At 40.9% G+C, this 23,097-nt stretch overlaps 1 protein-coding gene across 1 annotated transcript in view; it reads right to left on the reverse strand.

The window, feature by feature from the left end:
- PPP2R2B (protein phosphatase 2 regulatory subunit Bbeta) overlaps positions 1-22,745 on the reverse strand; it is a gene marked incomplete at both ends in the record, with an annotated part of 481,997 nt that extends 459,252 nt beyond the window's left edge. Inside the window, one exon of the mRNA XM_084252163.1 lies at positions 22,696-22,745. Coding sequence (XP_084108289.1) covers positions 22,696-22,745 — 50 coding nt within the window. The remainder of the gene's footprint in view (positions 1-22,695) is intronic.
- Between the last annotated feature and the right edge of the window lie 352 nt (positions 22,746-23,097).

Consider the following 23,097-nt stretch of genomic DNA (forward strand, 5'->3'; position numbering starts at 1 on the left):
GTTGCCTGACTGTCGTTTCTCATCTGTGCACTTAAAAAGACATAATAATCAACTGCAGGCACACACAAAAAGGTTAATAAGGGTTTATTCACAAAAGAAGGGGAAATGAAGAAATAAATAACTCAGGAAGAAAGAGAGGGAGATTAAGTTGGTGGATGCGTCCCACCAGTTTCGCTGAGCTGGAATCCCAATGCCATGCTGAGAGTTGGCCAAGAGGCCAAGAGGACCCCCAAAGGCCCACATGTCTGGTTTTATACCAGGCTGCTTAACTCCGTCTTCTGGTCCCAGCAAACCTCCCTTCAGTGATGATGGAATTTGTAATTCCCAGTGTCTTGATGGCTTTGGTCTGGAGTGGGGTGGAGTCCACAAAACCTGTGTGGAGTTTGCTCAGGACATCCTCTCCCCCTAACAAAGTAACATCTCCTAATTTATCAACAGATGTCAGGGTAGTTAGGCAATAAGGTTTTTAAAAAATTCTAAGCCCTAGAAATATGTGATTTTAATAGGTGATGATAATAACAGTAATAATGTAACCTGTGGCTGAAGCCAAAGACTGTTAAAGATTGCGCCCCCTGGAGGTGGGTCCTAGTGAAGAGTGATATCCCCAGGGGAAATTCAAACAAAGTACCTGTGGGCGTAGAGATGCTGATAAGAAATATAAGGGACTGCAGAAGCATTTGGGATTTTAGTGTTTTCAGATCTTCAGGGACTCCAGGTTCAGCCATTTTTGTTCCCACCCTGCCGATCTTCCAGAAGGCTGTTGTGGGCCCCTGAAGGACATGGAGAGGCATCCAGCAGCCAAGCTCAAAGAAAACTTCAGAGGCTTTGCAGGTAGCCGAGCCACTGGAACTATTCTCAGTTATGCTGCTGTTGCAGCCTGGTAGGGAAGGCAAAGAGCAGGATGCCTTGCTGAGCTGCGTGAGTGTGGCCATTTGTCTGGCTATTTGGCTGCTGTTTTGAGTGTTGACTGTCTGGTGCTGCTCTGGTGAGCATCTCCTGTTGTATCTTTGTAACAGGGTGGTCCCCAGGAAAAGGGGAGGTTCCAGGTTCCCCAAGTGAGGGTGGAGCTGAGGGGGGAGGAGAGAGAAACTGGAGAAGGAAGCAGGATGGACAGCCAGAAGACCTGGAGGAGGCACATGGAACAAAGAGACACGTGAAGAAACTGTGTTTGCTTCTTGGTCCTGGACTGGTTGAAACAGTGTGGGTGAGAGACCTGTGGGGAACTTAACGATGGCCTCTTTGATTTTGATTTTGCTCTTTTTGTTCCAGACTTTTCTGGCCCCTTCTGTCCCTTTCTGATGAGTCCCCAAGAGAAGGTGCTTTAGACTTCTGGCAGGTTTTCAGGCCTTGCTTTGGGCCAACCCTGTTTGGCTGGACATTTACCCACAAGAGGATGGGTAACTTTGGGTGCTGATTTGGAAACTTTATTCTTTCCCATTCTTCCCCTTTTATGTATTGCACACTAATTGTATTAAAATTCCTTTAAATTGAAGGTCTTACATATGAAAGTATGTTTTGTCTTGATGGGGAAGATGGCAGAACCTATTTAGAGCTGGCAGGCTTAGGGATCCTAGGGTGCCCCTCTCCCTGCCCTATGATATCTTCTGCTATCTTTGTGAGTTGGATCCTGGCCTATAGTCTGGCTGCCACATGCTCCAGGCCCTCAGTGGCAGGAAGACGCCACCTTGGGACCCTTGGTGTATAGGACTTTAGAACACTGGACACTGCTTCAGGTGAGGTAAATAGCCATTTGTGGCCTCAGTAACTCTTTGTTTTCCCTGGTTTGTTAATTAAATCCCATTATTGTTGTTCTCTGAACCTGAGTAGTTTTGCAATTGTATGCATGGGTAAAGAACTCAGACAGTGACCAATAAAATAGTTGGGCACTCTCCTTGGCCAGTTTTAGTGCCCTTTGCACTAAAATAACATCAACTATCAAATCTGCATTCTTTTTTTGTTTTGTTTTGGTTTTTTTTTGGGTTTTGTTTTGGTTTTATTTATTTATTTATTTATTTATTTATTTATTTATTTATTTATTTATTTATTTATATAAGCACTGGGTACAGTCAGAAGCGCGGGAGGGTGAGAGAATTCACCAGAGCCAGAGCGGGGAACAAAACAGGCAGACCGATGAAATACACTGTTAAGGGGAGCAGTGGGCGTGGCAGGAGAGGTCTGTCGCGCCATGTGGGACCCTCACCAGTGGCCGGGGATTGATCCTGAGCTGCAGAGGCTGCGGGCAGCTTTGCAGCCCAGTGCTCAACTGCTGTGCCACCAGGGGAGGCCCCAAATCTGCATTCTTACTAGGTCCTTTTACTCTGCTAACCACTGTACCTGGAAAATCTCATTGATGTCCTTGAAAAATTTATAGTAAATATTATTTTACCTGTTTGTACATGAGGAGATTTGCACAGAGATGGTAAGTAACTCGCAGGTTGCAGGCATGTGGAGAAGTGAAGATTCTAACAGAGTTGCCTCACTACTGCCCCTAGGCTGTCTGGATGCTGTGCTGAGCCCTGGCTGTGGGATCTTGATCTTCTCTCCCTTGAGATGCAGCTGTAGCACAGAGCACTAGAATGAGACTAGACTTCTGTGACTACTTTCTTACAATATGTGGGCAGGTCAAGTTTACTTCAGACCTACTTTATTTTTTTTTTATTTTTTTTTAAACATGTAATGTTTTATTTTTTTTAATTTTTCTTTTTTTTCTTTTTTTTATAAATTCTTTTTTTTTGAGATTTATTTTTATTTATTTATACAAGCACTGGGTACAGTCAGAAGCGCGGGAGGGTGAGAGAATTCACCAGAGCCAGAGCGGGGAGCAGAGCAGGCAGAAGGACCGAAGTACACTGCTGAGGGGAGCAGCGGGCGGCAGGAGAGGTCTGCGCGCCATGTGGGACCCTCCTCCGGTGGCCGGGGAGCAGCTGGGGATCGAACAGGTGCTGCAGAGGCTGCGGGCAGCTTTGCAACCCAGCACTCAACCGCTGCGCCACCGGGGAGGCCCAACTTCAGACCTACTTTAAATAAAGTGGTTTATTAATAACTGGCAGTTTCATAGGGGAAATCTAACCAAATCAATGTCTCCAGAGATTCAGTGGATTCAACTGAAGGTTTAATATTTCCAAGACACATTGCCAAGAATGGTGGGGTGAGAGGAATACTTCAGGTTCAGGATGTAAGGGTGAGTAGGTAGGTCAGAAATATAAGAAATGTGAATATATTACAAGTTACAGAGGGGAGCATTAGAGTAGGAAATTCTCATACCTAATTGGGACGCTGTATCAGATTTCAAGACAACTTCCTGGAGGTAGTGGTATTTAAGGTAGGTTTTGAAGAACAGGAAGAATTTGAATTCTTATAAGTAGGGAGAATATTCTGGTAGGAAATAATAACTAGAGAAATAGTTTTAAAGTAGGGAACCATAAGAACTATTTGGAAAATAGTGAGTATTTCTGTTCATTCATCAGTCTACATAACACCTTGTTATAATGTTTCTTAATGTTCTTTTATGAATATTAAAGTCATAATATTGCATTCCCTTATACTTTTTAGTGTTTATTTCCAACTCAAATGCACTCTTTCCCCTATTTACTCTAAATAAGTAATTATAAAACATTTTAAATATATATAGGGCAGATTCCAACTTCTATGTTTGGGTTATGTACTAATTAGCTCCCACTTGGAAACAGTGGACTTCAACCTCTTGTCCAGGCTGGTTAAAGAACAGACCAATTATTCTGTATAATGCCCCAAGGCCTTTGTCAGAAGAAAGCATTCCAAATCAAAACCACATTTTATTCCCATTCCTCAAAAGGAATCATCTAATCTGCCCTCCTACATATTTCTGGGTTTGAGTAAACCATGAACAATAGGAAAGGAATGAATATGCTGAAATAATAACAATATATTTTGGAAAGGACTTCCCTGAGCATGATCCTGTCTCAGCACCATTCCCCACTAGTAGGCAGTACTGTTTCCTTCTGGGTGGATAAGAACATGAGAGGATTTTAAGACAAACTGCACATGAATCCACAAGCCGTGGCCTTGGTTTCCTGACCCTTAGGTCACACTTGAAAGATACAAGAGAAGGCATTTGAGTGAACAGAATTAATGTGTCCTCTGGAGAACACCTTTCACCCACAGTCTCTCTTGATTCTGAGTATCTTTCAGGGGGCCAGAGGGGAGACACGTCCTACCTCTCATTCTGAGTTTAGGAGTAAGGCTTCCTCATGCAGGGAAGGCATTCTTCTGGGCAAGTTATGCTGCAAGTTATGCTGCATGTGGCTGTCTGCAGAAGAGCTATTTGGCCCACAGAGTATTTTCTTTTTTAATTCAAACTTCATGCCTTTAAATATGCTAGGCAATCAGTCTCTCCACATCTGGAGAGATTTACACACTTCTGTTGTTTCAGTCTATGAGCTTTGATTCATAGCAGGGGTTCTCAGCCCCAGCACAGCTGACACTGGGGCTGGCTAATTCTTCCTTGGTGCTGGGGCTGCTGGAAAGGGGGAGAAGGGAGATCTGCCCTGTGCATGGTAGGGTGTGCAGCAGCATCCCTGGCCTCTACCCACTAGATGCCAGTAGCAAACCTCCAGCATCCCTGGTTGTGATAATCAAATAGGTCTGAGGATATGGTTAAATACTCCTTGGAAGGTAAAATTGGCCCCCGCCCCATCCCTAACAATATGCCTTCAGAGACCAGGGCTGGGAGAATAGCCACATTCATTTTACATAAAAGAACATAATGTGCACAAGTAAAACTTCAATCAGGAGTAAGGAGAACTAAGTTCTAACTAATTTTGTTTGTTTCCTCACCTTGCTCTCCCACATGTGCAGTGTATGCAGCCTATGAAACAATATTTACAAGTTTGCAAATGAATCTTTGAACATTTAAAAATATAATGTTGTTGCCACTAGTCTAATGGACATTGAAAAGGACATTGAAAACCAGCAGCTCTGTTCTGCAAGAAATAATTTAAATTCAAAGGAACCCCATCAACTAAGTTAATCAACAGGGATTTGAAGTCACCAGTAGGAAAAATCACTCTTATCACTAATAAGAATTTTCTTAGTCACTTGTCTTATTGGCCTTTGCTTACTGGAAACCTGGTATTAATTCATTCATGCAGGCAAGCATTTGATGAATGCTTGATAAGGCCTGCTATGTGCCAGGCACTGTGCTGGACACTGCTGGTGCTTAGACATCCTGTATTGGAAGGATGTAGTTAGTTGTAGCAGACACATTGGATAGTTTGCTGCCTTCATGGAGATTCTAGTCTTGTACTGGATACATACAAAGAGCAATGAAATTAAAATGCTTTGGCATGTGCTATGATGAACAACTCCAAGACCTCGCGGAACAGCCACCAAGCTTAGAGTGCAGAGTTAGGGAAGGCATGATAGGAAATGCGAAACTGAAGCTGAGATCTGCATGGGTAGGGGTGTTCCAGGGAAAGAGGGGGTAAATGATATTTATGCCAAAGACAATATGTATGCTCTGTTGGAGGAGAGGATATATGGCGTGAGAGAGGATGTGGAGCAGGGAGGAGGCGAGGGAAATAGCAAGGGAAAATGGCGAGGGAGGTTCGCTCCTGGGGACAATGAAGTCTGCTGAAGGCTTTGGGGAAACCACAGTGGAAACACTACTGTGGCTACCGTGTGAGGAATAGACCAAGGTGGTGAAGACAAAAAGAAGACTCTGTGTGTGTGTGTGTGTGTGTGTGTGTGTGTGTGTGTGTGAAAAAAGAAAGGCAAATATTTTTAAACGGTAATACCTGGGATATTTTATCCACATATTTTGTGAATTATTTTGTCTGTGTAGAGGGTGTCACTCACTAAGTGAAATAAGTCAGATGAAGAAAGACAAGCATGTGATTTCACTCCCATGTGGTAACTAAAGAGACAAAACAGTGAATAAATGAACTAAAATAAAAATAAACTTTTAGATTCTAAGATGAATTAGTGATAGCAGGAAAGAAGGGCAGAAGGGTGGGCAAACGGGTAAAAGGGGTGATTTGATGGTGGAACTTATAGACCTTTAGAGGGGAACATGTTGATTTATAATGAGGCACTTCTGATTGAAGTATTATAAGCCCACTTCAATTTAAAAAAATCTAAAAAGAATAACACAATGAAACCCTAAAAAATTAAAACAAAAACCTTCGGGGGGGGGGTTTGGGGATAAAGTTCATGGCCTATTACTTCCTTTTCGTTTCATGAATTGATTTAAGTTGCTATTTAATATGTTTTTTTTTAAAGCCTGTTTATCTTCAGCAAGCTGTAAATGACTCATTAAAACATACTCTCAGGTGCATCTGATGAGAAAGTGCACTTTACATAAATCATAGACTAATAGAGAGCAAGAATATCAATTCTGAAGTATGTATGAGTGGTTAAGCCTAGAAAATTACCACCAGTTTTCTTTGGAAAATAGGCACTTAATATCAATATTTGGAAATCACTGCTGCTTACACATCGTTTGTATAGACCAGCCAGCATTGCAATTGCCTGGCATATTTGATGAATGGGGTAAAGGAAGAAGCACATATGAGAAACGACTTGTGCCATCATTTGGAGTAAGATTGCTTTAAGTCGTAATCAGAAGAATCACTTCTGAAACAACAGGTAATAATGATTCTTCAAAACCAGTTCACTAAAGGATGGAAATGCCATGCAGAGTAAAAAGTGAAAGTTAGCTCATGTTCCCCAAACTACAAACTGAGAGATGCTGGCAATTCCAAGGGATCCCAAATTGAAGTGATCTCGGCAATGCCTTGCAAATGGATTTCCAGGCACTGAAACTTAAATTTTTTCAAATTTCTATTGAGGTTCTGAGCAAAGATGACACAGTAATCTCCAGACCACAGGTAATTCTTTACTCTGAGAGGAGAGGCACAAACACTTCTAATAGTCTGAGGTAAAAGTTGAGGCTTAATTTTCATAACTCATCTAAGAAAGGTTATTTTATTTAAAGTTCTCCATTCAGGTGAAAGTTCCTAGACTTTTCATTTAAATGTCAAATTATTATACCTTCATTTTACCATTAATTCTTAAAACATTAGGGCACTTCCAGACTTAAAATCCTTTAAGCCTTCCCATTGCAACCAGAATTAAATACAAATGACTTCTGCTGGCTGACCTGGCCTCACATGACCTGCCTCTGCCTGTGCAACCTCATCATATGTTCCTTGCTCAGCACCCTGGACTGCGTCTGGTCACACCATGAAAACTTTCGCCTCAGAGTGTTTGCTTTTACTGTTCCCTGTGTCTCAACACAATTCCCACAGGTCTTTTGAAACTGGCTTACATTCATTGTTTGGGTCTCAATTCAAATGTCACCTTTTCACAAAAGCCTTCACAGACAATCGTCCGATGTGGTGTGCCCCATTCACTCAACTACTACCACATGATCACATTTCATGTTCTTTATATTCACCTCTGAAAGGATCTTGAGTCTTTGTAAGTTGGCTTTCTTTTATTGTCCACCCCACCCAATTAAACATCGATCTAGAAATCCAGTAACCTCTGCTCTTCCAAGTGCTGCTGGTTTTCCATTCCCTACTACCCAATACAACTTACCGAATAAATGGATAAAGGAACTCCAATGTTCTTCTCCTTAACCATACAATTACAAAGTTAGTGACACTCCTTTTTTTTTAATTTAATAAACTTACCTGATAAATTAAAATAAACATGGTGAAGAAAAAGGTGTTAACACTCACTTGGAAACTTAAGCACAAAACCAGGAACCACCCCACAGTGTCTCTGGGCTTAATTATTCATCCTTGGCTTTTAAAATCTATTAACAAAATCACAGGTAATTAAGTAGGATGATGCTGAGTTGGCTTAATTAGTAACATAAAAAGAAAACAGAAGGTGAATAATCTCCTCACACACCCCGGACCCCACCCTCAAGGCAGCCTGTCCAGGGGAGCTTGGCATTTGGATTTGCCTGAGCAAACGTTCTGCAAAGAGCAAGCCAATTAGGGGCCTCTCTGGTGGCACAGCGGGTTGAGCATAGCGCTGTGAAGCTGTCCGCTGCCTCTGCAGCACAGGTTCCATTCCTGGCTGGCCAGGGAGATTCCTACACGACACCTCTGGCCTGTACCCCAGCTATTGTATAAAAAAAAAAAAAATTCTTAAAAAAAAAAAAAAAGCAAGCCAATGAGCCATCATGCTTTGCCCTTCAGGAACACTGTAATTGGTCAGACCACATCTGCCTCTCCTGCCTGTTGCTGACACTGTTGCTCCACTACCATTTCTTGCTACAAAGTACAGATTTTACTGTGATATCTTCCAATCAGAAGACAACCCTACACCAAACTCAAATGTAAGCCTACTTTGTGTAAACCCGCAGATCTAATCCTAGTCTCCTTGTCAACATTGATTTGTAGGACTCAGAGTGAGGCCCAAGAGCCATCTAAAGAAATCGTTTATGGATTTCTTATAGGGAAAGATCCCAAGTTCTTTACACTGACACTGTGTGTGTGGGTGGTACCCCTAAGGCTATGTGTTTTGGGACAAAGCTGACATTCCAAGGACAGTAAGGCAAGATGGAGAGAATCCCAGACTTCCATGCTGTGCTTCAGTGGGGGGATTAATCAGACCTGGGGGCTCCCTTCTCCTTTAAAACTTAATATATGAAAGACTAGATTACTGCAGTTACCACTTAACCAGGCTCCTTACTAGTGGCCTTGACCCCATATCATTCATTATTAACCTGCTGCTCAAAAGAGCCATTTACAAGCAGCAGCTCTAAGGCACGCAGGTGGAAGTGCAGGTGTCCACTGTGGCCTGCAGCTCTCAGGCCTGTCTGCCAGCCAGCATTTCTGTGCTGCCAGCTCTCATAACTTCCCCCTTTCCTCACTCAGCTTCAGCCATCCTCATACTACTCTAGTCCTGAAACAGGCCAGGTAAGCTCCTGCCTCAAGGCATCTGCACTGACTATTTCTCTTGCAGGAATTCTCTTCCTCTGATAGCCACATGATTTGATTTCTTGCCTTCATGTCATTGCTCAAATGTAATTATAGTTTATTTATTTATTTATTTATTTATTTATTTATTTATTTGCTTTGTCTTAACTCTCCTATTTAAGAGAATACCCTTACTGTTTTTGGCTACTGTACTTACAGCCTTATATTTTATATTCTACTTATTTGTTTTATCTATTGTCTATCTCTTCTGCTACTAACTCTGCCATGTGTAGAATGCCTAATCCATAATAGGTACTAAGTAGATATTTGCAGAAATGAGGAAGACATGACTACTTTCATTGTCTAAGATATTTTGAGATGAATTTTCTGTCATAGCTGAATGCACCTGGAGTGATAGACTTCCCTTGAGCTACCTTGTGACAGGTGGCCTGCATTTTCAAGACTGTCAAACATGTTTTATATTCATTGTAAGAGTTCTAGAACAGAGCACTCCCCACTTCAAAGCCATGAGTCCTGGCTGTGTAGTAGAAAAGAGCAATAGAAAATATTGTTGGTGTAAGATTCAAACGTTTGCTTTCTGGTCTCTGTGAGATCTTAAGCAAGTTCAAATTTGTCTACATGCCATCATCACCTCATGTCTACAAGGAAGAGCTGTTGGTCATAGTGAGTTCCCGGAAAGTTAGGGATAATTAGGCAGCCTCAAGGACAGTGCAGGGACTTCAGGAGAGTTAAGGAAGGCTCCAGAGATAAGGGTCACAAATTCCAAAAGGGATTAATCAAACATCCCAGGACTGAGGTTAACAGGACATTCCAAATCGAAGACAACAAAGGAAAAAAAAAAAAAAGATAAGGACTGGGACACACTTAGTTCTGGGACAGAGACATTTAGAGAGTGAGACCACCGAGAACTAACCAATCACAAAGAGACTGGTGGAGCTTTAGAATAATTAGGGAAAGAAGGTCTATATTCCCTGAGACAGGACTCCACTTTGGCTGCCTTGCCCCTCCCTGGCCCGGCTCCACCAGCCTGGGAGTCTCACTTTATTGCTGTTCCTTTTCTCAATAAACTTTTTTCTTTCTCTAAATAAACAAATCTGCCTCTTCTCACTTGTTTGCCCGAGCGTCTGTGACGTTCCTGCTGTGGCTTCATGAGACACCAAACCGTGGTAGTCTAGTGGCTGGGACTCAGCGCTGCCCCTGCAGCCTGGGATCCGTTCCTGGGTGGAGACTAGGCCTGAAAACCTGAAATTCTGGTATCAATAGCCATACCATCTCACTGATACCTGTGAGATATATAATGTGGAATTGGAAGACCTACTCTCATTCTCTTCTGTAGGGGTTATAAGAATAAATGACCCACATGTGTTAAAAGCAGGAAAGCGCTATGTATATTCATGATAGATTGTTTGGAGTGACTTATTTTTTTCTCCTGAAAAAATTCACTATTTTTGTTCTAATGGTAATACTGGTTTTGGTTTTAGTTTTGGACACTTATTACTTACTGTGGGCTAGGTTTACTCAGTTCATACTCATGGAGCCCCACCTTCATGCCATGCTGCTTTCCAGGACCTTGGAACACAAACTCTAAGGTATTTCCAGGTATGTGACTGGGGTAAGTTTCCATACTTTCCAGGCCTTGATTTCCTCCATTATAAGATGAGGTTGCCTCATACCTTATCATTGAGGCAAAGTTGAAATGAAATATTATAGCAATATTATTATTATTATTAATTTATTATTATAGAATCTGGCCCAATGGAGTCTGATTAAGTAGAATTATCTTATTTTTATTATTATTCCACTATGGCTAGATAGTGTATAGTGCCTTCAGAGGAAACCTCTCAACATCACCTCAAGATAGCCAGGGAAAATGAGGAATTTGAGCAAAGGATAGTTGAACCCTAAATAAAACTTGGGGCTGTGTTATTTAAAAGTCCTTTAGCTCCCACTCCTTGTTTAGATCTCAGATTGGCTGGCAGTTGCTCCTGCTTCTTCCTCTCTCCTACTATGAGTTGGTTGAGGTGACTTGCCATCTAGGCTTTTTCTAGCACTTTCCTGCTCACACTGGATTGTAACTGACAAGTGCTGTAATCATAACTCAGGAAACTGCTCAAGGAGGGCAGCAAGGGTCTGGGTCCCCAGCCAACCTCAGGCACATAGTAGGTGCTCTATAATTACTTGCTGATTAAACACATTTAAAGTGATTGGCCTCCAGAAAGGGGTGAAATGAACTGCTAGGAGAGTTTCCTCTTAATTGACCTGGAAAGGTTTAATTATCAAAGGCTTACAACAAAGACAATAGGATGTTTGACCTCGCCTGGGAACCTGCTTCCCCTCCCCCACAGCCTTGCAAGCTCCCGTGCTCCGTGCTCCGTGCTCCGGTGCTCCCACATCTCCCTAGTCGCTTCCCAGTCCTGCAAGCCCGCTGCTCTCTGGCACCAAGAGGTCCTCCATCACAGTGGAGAAAACACTTTCATCTCATGGCAACTTGTTCATAATCAGACCAATTTTGCTTCTGGTGGATTGGAGCTCCATACAAAGTATCATTGCTTTAGGAATCCCTTTGTAGGCTACTGGATGCAGAGGGGAGATTCCGCGATTTCTTTTGACATACAGGGGAGAGGTTTCCACTCCTGCCTGTGCCTGGGGCAGAGAACTGGGTTGCACACTAACCTTGTATTTATTGACATTCTGATTTCCCTTAAAAGCTCTCAAAATACCTTCAGATGTTCAATCCGCTCTGCTTTTACAGTAGCCCTCTGATGTAAGGGAAGAAAGAATAGAATTTCTCAGCATGTCTCTTAGATCAGCCTGTGTTAGAATTAGTTGGGAGTCTGTGAAATTTACAAGCACTTTGACTCCATCCCAGACCTTCTGAATCAGAATCTCTAAGGTAGGATTTAGGCATCTGCATTGTAATACCTTCCCCAGCTGATTCCCATGCACCATAAGGTTTGAAAATCATTCAGAGTTCTGTCTAAGGTTACTAACTGGGTAGAGGAACCCAGCTTAAAGTTAGGATAACCCAGTTTTAAATTAGTGCCTAACTAATAACCCTGTGTTGGTGATTTGATGTTATTGATATAGAAATATGTATCCAAAGACAAGAGCTTCTCTTCCTGAAACAGGAGTTGTTTTCCCAACCCACATGTACCCCCTATCCTGGAGCAGGAAGGGTGAGGGAAGCAAGCCTCACCCTTTCCGTTGTATGTCTTTTAGGCTAAGATCCCTGGGGTGAGTTTTCATCACCCTATATCAATGATGTTGTATAAACATCTAAGAAAGTGTACTTGTCAATCACTGACCTCCTTCTCTAAAATGAATAAGTCAGGGCTCCCCAGTGGCACAGTGGTTGAGTGCTGGGCTGCCAAGCTGCCCTCAGCCTCTGTAGCACCAGTTCAACCAGTTCAATCCCTGGCATCAGGGCAACGGTCCCACATGGTGCACAGACCTCTCCTGCCACCCGCTGCTCCCCTCAGCAGTGTACTTTGTCAGTCTGCCTGTTCTGTTCCCCACTTTGGCTCTGGTGAATTCTCTCACCCTCCCACGCTTCTGATTGTACCCAGTGCTTGCCTAATAAAATAAATAAATCTTAAAAAAAAAAATAAAATGAATAAGTCATGGTGGTCTTTATCCTGCTTTGAGACAACCCAATCAGTATTTTCTTTTCTGGTGACAGCAAAGAGCCATAACCCCTGCAGAGAAGTTGAAAAATCATTTTGACTGTTCATGAACTATCCTGCCCTCAAGTACCAGGGCAGGATATTCTTGCAAATGTTCTCTATATAAGACTTCTCTTTGCTAGGCAGTTACAATCACTAGTTTTTAGTTTAGGGTATATGAAACGCACCTCGTTGGCAGCTAAATGGATATTTTCTCATTAGAAATCTGAATCTGTAGCTCACCTTTCCCTTTTCATCTTTACAGAGGCAATGGAAGAAAAAAAGATTATGCCCATGTAGCGTAACGATAAGTAGCACAGTTATTTCCATGAATAAGGTGAGAAGACCTATATTGACAGATATTGAAGCGCTTCAGAATGAGGAGCAAACAGGAGATTTCTGGTATCAGAAAGAAAATGATGTAGCAGAAGAAAAGGAGAAATCCCACTGGATAATTCTGACATCTTCCCAGGCATAAAATTATACACCAAGTTTGAAGAAATTGTCTGATGCCCAGAGCAGCAATTTCGAGCTGCTCTGGCAGCCAATTTGATGGCTCCAGGTAAAATTTCATGAGAGGAAATCATATGTTATAATCAAAGACAAGACGTACACATGATAAATTAGAATCATTAAAAGTAAAAGTGTTTTCCAAGAAATAAATTAAATGAATAATGCTTGGCTGGCATCCTAAACACCAGAAAAATGGTGAAAGTTTCAGGTCATTGATAAATTGTTTGTTGATTGACTGCAGGTCAGCATGGTAAGTTTGACCTAGGTGATCCATCTATCTCGACCAAGGATTCCAAATACTGATGTCTCCCTAATTTCTATCTTCATCTCGCATTCCCTCTCTCAAGAGTCATTAGCATAGATACAACTTCCTTCTTGGCATCTACACCTATCTTATGACCATTTCACACTTCATTTGTTCAAAATGAAGCTCATGATTCCTCTCCCTGAAGGGGTTCAGTTTGTGCCACTCCAAAAGACACTGCTTTGGTTTACTGATCATTTTAAGCTGAAGACTCTTGGGGAAGGAGCAAATGTAGAGACAGACTTTCTCTAACTCATCTTGTCTGCCAAAAGACAGATTTTCCAAAAGGAACTCAGTTGTCATCAATTCCCTCCAGGGAGTTCTATCAACCAGCGAAGTCTGACTCATCACAGGAGAGGAGGCTAGAAGTCCTATCACACCCAGCCAAACTTTGTCATGAATGGTGATATCTCCCATCTATTCTTCTAAAGGTCTATCCATCTTTCCTACAAATCATTAACTCTCACCTAAGAGAACTACATCCCTCCTTCTTTTCCCCTATTAAGATGGTAAATAAGCTCTCAAATCTCACTACTTTTTTGAGTATTATTTTTTGCCTGCGATGCTGCCATGCACTTAGTATTAAGAAATTAAGAAATTTGTATACCGTTTCTCCTGCTTATCTGCCTATCGTCAATATATTTCCTAGACCCAGCTATAAAAACCAGAAGGACAGAGAGAATGTTTTTCTTTTCCTACATCTCCCAAATACGTTTCTTTCCCAGTTTTCCCAGTCTCAGTAACTGGTGTCCATGAACCTCCCCGTTGCTCAAGGATAACCTGAGAACTCCCTTAATTCCTTACTTTGCCTCCCCCCTAAATCCAGCCCACTGTCTCCAAATAACTTCTGGAACCTGCTTTCTTCTCTACATCCACACCTTCTCTATACTATATTGTGTCATCAGATTCCAACAAGAAATTAGTTTAACAGTATAAACTTAGTCTTTAAACTTCTCCAATGGCAAAGAGCCCCACAAATCTCAAAATAAAATACAGGCTCTGTAAGGTGACCTAGAAGGACCTCTGTGATCTAGCCCTTTCCTACCGCCTACCTCTCTGTCTCCTTTCAGACTACACAGCTCTCTCCCAACTCCAATGGGCTCTTGTGTGGGCTTTGAAAACATCCCCTCTCCCTGGCACTGGATCCCATACATATGCTTGTTTCATTACTTTGTACAATCACCTAGGTTATGCTGACACATTACCATCCTTTAGGCCTTGGTTCAGGTGCCACATCCTCAAAGAGACCCTCCCTGGTGTCCTACACTCAAGAGGTCTCCAAAAACCCTCTCATGCCAAGGTGCACAGCTTCCTTGGTGTTCTTCAAAACCTCAACCATTCATCAATTTTTCTCCTTTTTTATGGTCAAGTCTTCCATTATAAAATATAATTCTGTACTTGTGCATTGTAAGTCTCATTCATCTGGCAGACTGCCTGGCACACAGCAGTCATTTAATATATACCTAGAGAATACTTGAATTAATTAATGATCTGCGTGATATACCTACTTCACCAAAAAATCAATTTCATCCCATTTTCTGAAATGAGCTAAATTCAATTTAGTCTATAGGTCACAACAATCTTTTTCAAGCCTCAGCTAAAACTGGCATCATGTGGCACAAAATGCAGAGAATTATTTACTGTTATTCATGCACCTCACAGCCTGGATCCCACCTACCTTCCCAGTTTAGTCTTTCACTTTGATTCTGCAGGTACTCTATACCCCAGAAAGATGTAGTTCTTTCCGGATATATAAACTTCAGGACCTTTGCACATGCTGTCCCCCCACCCACTTCAACTTCCTTCCTGTTCATGTCTTATAACTTCATAGACAATGAAGTGTCGATCTTTTAAACATGAAATGAACATGCTGTACATGTAAACTTACACAATGTTAAATGTGAATTGTATTTCAATAGAAAAGGAGAAAAGAAGTGTTAATTAAATGCAAACTGCAAATCCAACTTTTGAATGCTTAAATCGAAGAGTTTGAGAGGTAAGAACTCATATATTGACATAAGTATATAAGTTATTAATCTCTCTACATGGTCATTTGATCCTTTAAATTAAAAAAAAATCTTTAATTATTTTTACATGAACCTTAACCAAGGCATTCTATTTTTGAGAATGTGCCTAATGAAACACACAATGATAGTAAGTAATCAAAATTATTGAAATTGTCCATGTGCTATATTGTCTAAAATATCTAATTATATTTTTATAGCAGTTGTCCAAGGTAGATTTTATTATCCTAATTTCACATATCAGGAAACAAAATCATGAAAAAATTCAGTCTGTGCCAATAAGAAGTAAGGCCAAATTAAACCAGGTATTTTATAATAAAACATGCATTCTTTATCACTCTAGCACATAGTTTTTTGTAGATAAATGTGAAGAGAATTTACAAGGGATATTCCTTATTAGTGTTTTTGTAAATCTTGAAAATTTAGGTAAATAAATTAGAGCACAAGGAATGATCATAATGTGAAAGATGATCACAACATGCTAAGCAAGAACATCTATTTACAAAACAGTTTTCTATTATGGTTAAAATTTTGGTAAAAAAAATGTTTTTGTTGTTTAAAAAAAAAAGACTCCATTTTGGTAAAAAAAAAAAAAAAAAAGACCCAACAGTATATGGATTGGTTTTGTTCATTATTAACTACTCTGCCTCTTTCATAGTATCAGGCACATAGTCCTTCTTTATTGACTGAATTAGTTGATATACGTATAGTCAAGAGGTTAGAAAAGTATAACAAAATTACACAAACTTTTACAGTGTTGATCAGTGGGTTGTGGGATAGTGAATAAAATTAATTTTATGATTATTTTTTTAAATCTCCATGCTGAACACATATTGTTTTCGTAATCAGAAAAAGAAAAGAATAAATGTTACATTAGAAATAATTTAGGTAGGTTCTATCTTAAATATCTTCTTCCATTAAGTCTATTCTTGTCCCCCAATAGATGAGATTTCTACACTTTTGTAAAAAGCACTTTAGTCATTAGTCAAAGCACTTAGTCTTTAGCTCACCTAGCCTTGTATTATATGTATTGATGTTTCTACCTTCCCTTAAATGATGAATTCCTTGGAAGTTCAGACTATATTTATTTTTTTGACCCTTTCATTTTCTGGGAGAGTGTCTTGGATATAGAAAGTGCTCACTAAATGTTTACTCTGGAACACCTAATAGTATTCATCTAATATCCTATTGAATAATTTGTATTGGGGGAAAAAAAATCTAGCTACTAGCTGATACCCAAGGGGATGTACACTTAGCTAAATCAGCAGTAATAGTGCCATGTTAAGCTATATTAGATCCTGAAGAAAAGGAAAAATAAATAAATATTACTGATCCTGGCTTTAACAGTTTGACATTTAGTTCTTTATCTTTTTAAAAATTAAATTTGGGCCCCCCCCCCCCCGGTGGCGCAGCAGTTGAGCGCTGGGTTGCGAAGCTGCCCGCAACCTCTGCAGCGCAGGTTCGATCCCCGGCTGCTCCCAGGCCACCAGAGGAGGGTCCCGCATGGCGCGCAGACCTCTCCTGCCGCCCGCTGCTCCCCTCAGCAGTGTACTTCGGTCCTTCTGCCTGCTCTGCTCCCTGCTCTGGCTCTGGTGAATTCTCTCATCTCCTGTGCTTCTGACTACCCAGTGCTTCTATTAATTAATTAATTAATTAATTAATTTTTAAAAAATTTAATTTGATTTTGATTTTCAAGTTTTTACAATATTTTATTAAAATAATTTTCTCTGTATGACTATACAGAGGTATAATATCTACATAAAGATATATAATATCTAGATTGAATCCCAGTCATATTATCTGTTGCTGTATTATAAAGGCAGAGCTGAGATTAGGTGAAATGATAAAAAAAAGATAAAAATTTTAATTCTATATATTATTTATTATTTTTTTTTTGTGGGACCCTCGCAGGTGGCCGGGGATTGAACTGGCTCTGCAGAGGCTGCGGGCAGCCTCACAACCCAGCGCTCAACCACTGCGCCACCAGGGGAGGCCCTATTATTTGTTTTTTTAAACACATGAATAATTTTATTCACTTAGCCCTTACAGCTATCCTAATGGGTACATGTATTATTGTCTCCGTGTTATAGAGGGGAAAATTTAAGCACAAGGACATTAAATGACTTGGAGAAGCTCACCAGTGAGAAAGTGAAAAATGAAATGGAAAAGCCATCAGGAATAAGTCAAGTAGAAGGAAAAGTTGAGATTGGAAAAATTTTCATTGACTTTGATCAGTATAGAAAACCAAATTGGGTAGATTAGGCCAATTAGGTAAATAAAGAACATGATTTTTAACCAGTATCAAGAGAAAGTCATTCATTAATACACTTACCAAATAATCAACAGCTATTAAGGCAGAACTAGTGCACATTAAATGACACCAAAGTTATGTTAGCCAAAAGAGCTAAATAGACATTCACCAAAGAAGATATCATGGCTAATCATCATCACTAATCAGCAGGAAAATGCAGGTCAAAACTGAAGTGAGGGGGCCTCCCCGGTGGCGCAGCGGTTGAGTGCTGGGTTGCGAAGCTGCCCGCAGCCTCTGCAGCGCTGGTTCGATCCCCGGCCGCCAGACGAGGGTCCCACATGGAGCGCAGACCTCTTCTGCCGCCCACTGCTCCCCTCAGCAGTGTACTTTGGTCCTTCTGCCTGTTCTGCTCCCTGCTCTGGCTCTGGTGAATTCTCTCATTCTCCCGTGCTTCTGACTGTACCCAGTGCTTGTATAAATAAATAAATCTTAAAAAAAAAAAAAACTGCAGTGAGGGCCTCCCCAGCAGTGCAGCGGGTTGAACGCAGCACTGTGGGGTTGTCCGCAACCTCTGCAGTGCTGGTTCATTCCCAGCCAGCCAGGGAGATACCCACATGGTGCGGCAGACCTCTCCTGTCTCTCCAGGTGCTCCCCTCAGCAGCGCTGTCAGTCTGTCTGCCTGTTCTGCTCCCCACTCTGTCTCTGGTGAATCCTCTCACTCTCCCACACCTCTGGCCTGTACCCCAGCTATTGTATAAATAAAAAAAAAGAAAAAAGATTTATTCTACTTAAAAAAAAAAAACAACGCAGTTAGAGCCTGCTTTACACCCTTGAGAATGGTCCATATCACAAAGACAAAAAACAACAAGTATTGAGGATGTGAAGAGAAAGGAACACTTGTACACACTTGGTGGAAATGCAGAGTGGCCCAGTTCCTATGGAAAAAAGTATGGCATTTTCTTGGAATATTAAAAATAGTTCTACCATATGATCCAGTACTTCACTTCAAGGTATCCATCCAAAGAATACAGATACACTTAGTTGAAGGGATGTATGCACTTCTATGTTCATTGCAGCACTATTTACAATAGCCAAGATATGTAAACAACCCAAGTGTCCAACAACAGATGAGCAATTAAGGAGATGTGGCATATATACACAATGGAATACTACTCAGCTTTAAAAAAAGATTGACATTTTTGACAAGCTGGATAGAACTAAAAGGGATTATGCTAGTGAAATAAATCAGAAGGATAAGGCAAATACCAGGTGATTTCACTTATGTGGAATATAATGAAATAAAGCAAAAGGAAATGAACAAACTGAATGGGTGAAACAATGGTGAGTGTGGTGTGGTAATATTACATCTGCAGAGGTGTAAACTTATTCTCCTGGATCATACACAGTGCTATAAACCAATGTTACCTCAATAAAAAATGACACAACTAATAATAATAATTAGCACTTAGGAAACTCAGGGCAAGTATAATTACTCTCAATTATAATATTGTTCCATGAATCTACAGATGTGATAAAAATGGTGTTGAACTTCACATTTATTTTGTACCAAGGTCATTTGTCCTGGTTTAAATATTGTTTTAATCCTTACATAAGATGTAACCATCAAGGAATCCTCAGTGAAGTGTATGTGACACCTCTGTACTAATTTTACCTTTTTTTTAAAGTGTATATTTCAAAATTAAAAGTTTTTAAAAATTTAAAGAAAAAAGATATGTTGGCCAGGAAACCTAGCTGCCAGTGGCTGTGTGTTAGAGCCCAACCTGATTTTCCTCTTAAAATATATTTTTTCCCTTTATTTACCAATTTGGAATGGATTTTCCAGCCAAAAGTCAGGGATGATTGAGATTTTGACTCTTTGACCCAACCGGTGGTCAGTTCAAATAGGCTACTTATTCATTACGGGGCGTAAACATATAGCCCTATCCTCAGCTCAGCTCCACCTGTGATAACCACCTAAAAGCATGTGTGAAAAATGCAGACTCCCAGGCCTCATTCCAAATGACTTGAGAATCCCTATCTTCAAAACAAAGTTTAAGGAGCTGGACTTTGCAGTTTTATAGATGGGAGTTGAAACCTCTCTCATTCAATCAATAACTATGGGCTTTTGACAAAGAACTTAGTCTTCAGTTTGTTCATTTAGCTTCAATCCATAATTAAATTGGGAAAAAACAGACCTACCTCCCATTAGGTTTTCATGAGGATTAAATTAGAATGGGGGTCTAATTATAATAATATTTATAATAATAGTTTATAAACATCGAGTATTACAAAGTGTCAAGCACTTGAAAACACTGGTCATGGATCCAACCCATTTTCAATGTTCCCAGGCTCTGTGTGTGTGTGTGTGTGTGTGTTTCCCCACAACAACAAGCAATTCTCAGACACCAGTATAATTTAAGTATTTAACTCAATTCTGACATTGTCTACCTGGAGATTGCATCAGATTCCACAGGTTAAGGACTCAGTCTCCCAAGACCACCCACCACTTGAGACACCAGCAGCATGCTCCAGGCAGTTGCTTGGGATTCTGAGCAAATAGCTACAGAATGAAGGCTTTCACATCACAACCTCCTCCTCAGAGTTCAAGTAACTGTCATAAACCCAGATTATTATCTGTGCTTCTGACCAGCTGGTTATACTGATAAATCAGAGGTTCCCAGGAACCTTCTCAGGTTCAATCAATGGCTAGAGTTGCTCACAGAACTGGGGAAACTGACTAACTCACCAGATCATTGACTTATTACAAAGGATACTAAAGGATACAAATCAACAATGAGATGGAAGGATTGTGTATTGGCAAGGTATGGGGGAAAGGGAGCTTCCAACCCTTCTCCAGGCAAGCCACACTCCCCCAAATCTCCATGTGTTCACCAACTCAGAAGCTCTCTGAATCCCCTTCCTCCTCGGCTTTTATGGAGACTTTATTACACACGCATGAATATTTAAATCAATGGCTATTGGCAACTGATTCAACCTCCAACCTCTCTCACCCCACCCCCTGGAGGTAAGGGGGTGAGACTGAAGGTTCCAACCTTTTAGTCACTTGATTGGCTTCTCTGCTAACCAGTCTCTATCTCCAGTTATATTCCAAAAGTACCTTCATTAACATAACAAGAGGTACATTTAGCATTCACAACACTTAAGAGGCAGTAAGGCTCTTGGAGGGAGCTGTGAGATCAGAAGTGTGTATGAAGTCCAAATATGTATGAGAAATATTTTTTGGTCATCTGAATGACCAAAATAAATATATTTTCCATAAATTACAGTATCACAGTGCTGAAGCTGTATTGTTTTATTAACTGGTCTTAAGCACTTAATAGGGCATTCATTACATAGTAAGTCCTCAGATAACAAAATCTATAGCTTGAGTAGACACTGAGATTCCTTGTGATTGGTGGGGAGCCAGTTACAAAGACACAAAGACAAAAGTCCAGAATCTGAGAGTAATGGAAAGCGTGGAATAAGTCATCGAATCTGGAGACGCCCAACCTCTCTCTCAGCAGCTCTTGGGGGACGTGAGTCTATATTGTGCAAAAAACACAGGTGATTTTGAATCATGACCAATATTTGAAGCAATGGTTTGACTTCATTTTCAGATTTCTTAAGATCCATGATGCTTTGGAGTAAGTAATTTTTCCCTTTCCCTTTTTTCATCTCTAATACTTAGGCGGTACTGCCATGGAAAAGACATTAAAAAAAAAATTATTATTTTTTTTTTGGTGGGACCCTCGCCGACAGCCGGGGAACAAACTGGCACTGCAGAGGCTGTGGGCAGCCTCACAGCCCAGTGCTCAACTGCTGCGCCACCAGGGGAGGCCCTCAAAAATATTTTTGATTAGATGAGCATGAAATAGGCCTAATAAAGCCTGTGCTGTCTTTTGTAGGAGTTCATGAAAATCACTTGTAAGGGTCCATCTGACTGTGCATCTGAAAAAATAAGAGATGCGACCCAAAGTGTGACTTGATAGACGTAAGCATTCATTTATTTTGGTTTTCTTTCTCCCGCTCTTTTCACATAAATCATTTGATCTGGGAATTTCCACCATTACAATTAATTTCTAAAAATGAATTATAGCAAGATTGTAGACCAAATACCTCCTCCAAATTACTCAAAATAATTTTTACTCAGAATTAAAATGCTGTAGAATAACCCAAAAGTCACTATGCATTTATATCTGTTCCACCCAGTCAACTGTTCCCTTCCATGCTCATTAAAATTAGGTCTAGACCTGTGTTAAAGCATATCTGGTAAGGACACAGACCACCAGAACAGTCATATCTGTTTCTTGCAAACCTTACTGCTGGAACAGCTAAAACTTGGATTTAAAACACCCAGAAGCGCTATTCTAGTTCCTCCTAATTGCCTGTCTTTCAGTTATTTTGAAATGTAGACATCCTTTGGGATGGAAGTCTCCAAGTTCAAGCTCATAACAGAAGAAAATGAAGAGAACTAAAAACAAGTTTTTCAGGAGAAGGAAAACTATGTATTATTCCACAGAAAGAGCCCTGGGAAATCTCCCAGACTTCAGAAAGGCAATCAGATGCTGATATTAGGACTCATGTACCCACATGTTAAGTGCCTAGACTTGAATTTGCCACTGTCCCTCTGTGCTGCATGTGTAAGCAGCCAGTCATCTCCAGCACAGACTAGAAAGAAGAGATGGATGTCTGACAGTCTTGAAATGTTTGCACTCAAATCTGCAGAGCAGACAGACCACTCTTAAGCAAGATTTGTCCAGCTTAGTTTCTCTGCAAACCTGTTTTGCTGAGAGTCCATTTCTGTGTTGCTTCATTGGTGGGAATAGACTAGATTCAGTAGGAAAAAAAGTAGCTAGAAAGAAATGATTAAGTCCACTTCTTGCTCAGATTCCTATTCTGAGAGGTGTGCAGACTTACTTTATGGATGCAAAGATGAGAGTTTTCAAATGTGGAACCAGCACAAAGTCCCAAGGAGGTAAGGGAGAGGGCAGGGCGAGCTTTCTCCTACCTTCTGTGGCTCCAATCTCGATAGTGCCTTTCACTTGGCTGAAGCACCATAGTGTGTCTTGGGTGAGCGGCCCAATTCCTGAAAGCGACACAAGGAGACTTCAGGTTAGCTAAGTGCTCCCAGTTATTCTTAAAAGGACAACCAGAAGAGAAACACACAGCGTAAGCTATGCATGTGTAGCAGGAGGCTTGCACACCAGCGATCATCTTCTCAGAGGAGACCCTCGTGCGTCCTGGGGGAATGCTAGTTCTGCAGGCAGCACCCACTGCCCTGAATCAAAGCTCTGTCTCCTCCATCTGACCATGCCAGGGCTAGTCTGAGCTGGAGCGACCGGGGTTTGTCCCCTCTGAGCCCCTGGCAGCTTCCTAGGATGACAGAGGCCTGCCGTCATGCCTTGTGACT

Source organism: Talpa europaea (genome assembly GCF_964194135.1).
Source record: "Talpa europaea genome assembly, chromosome: 13".
In the NCBI taxonomy this organism is placed as follows: domain Eukaryota; kingdom Metazoa; phylum Chordata; class Mammalia; order Eulipotyphla; family Talpidae; genus Talpa; species Talpa europaea.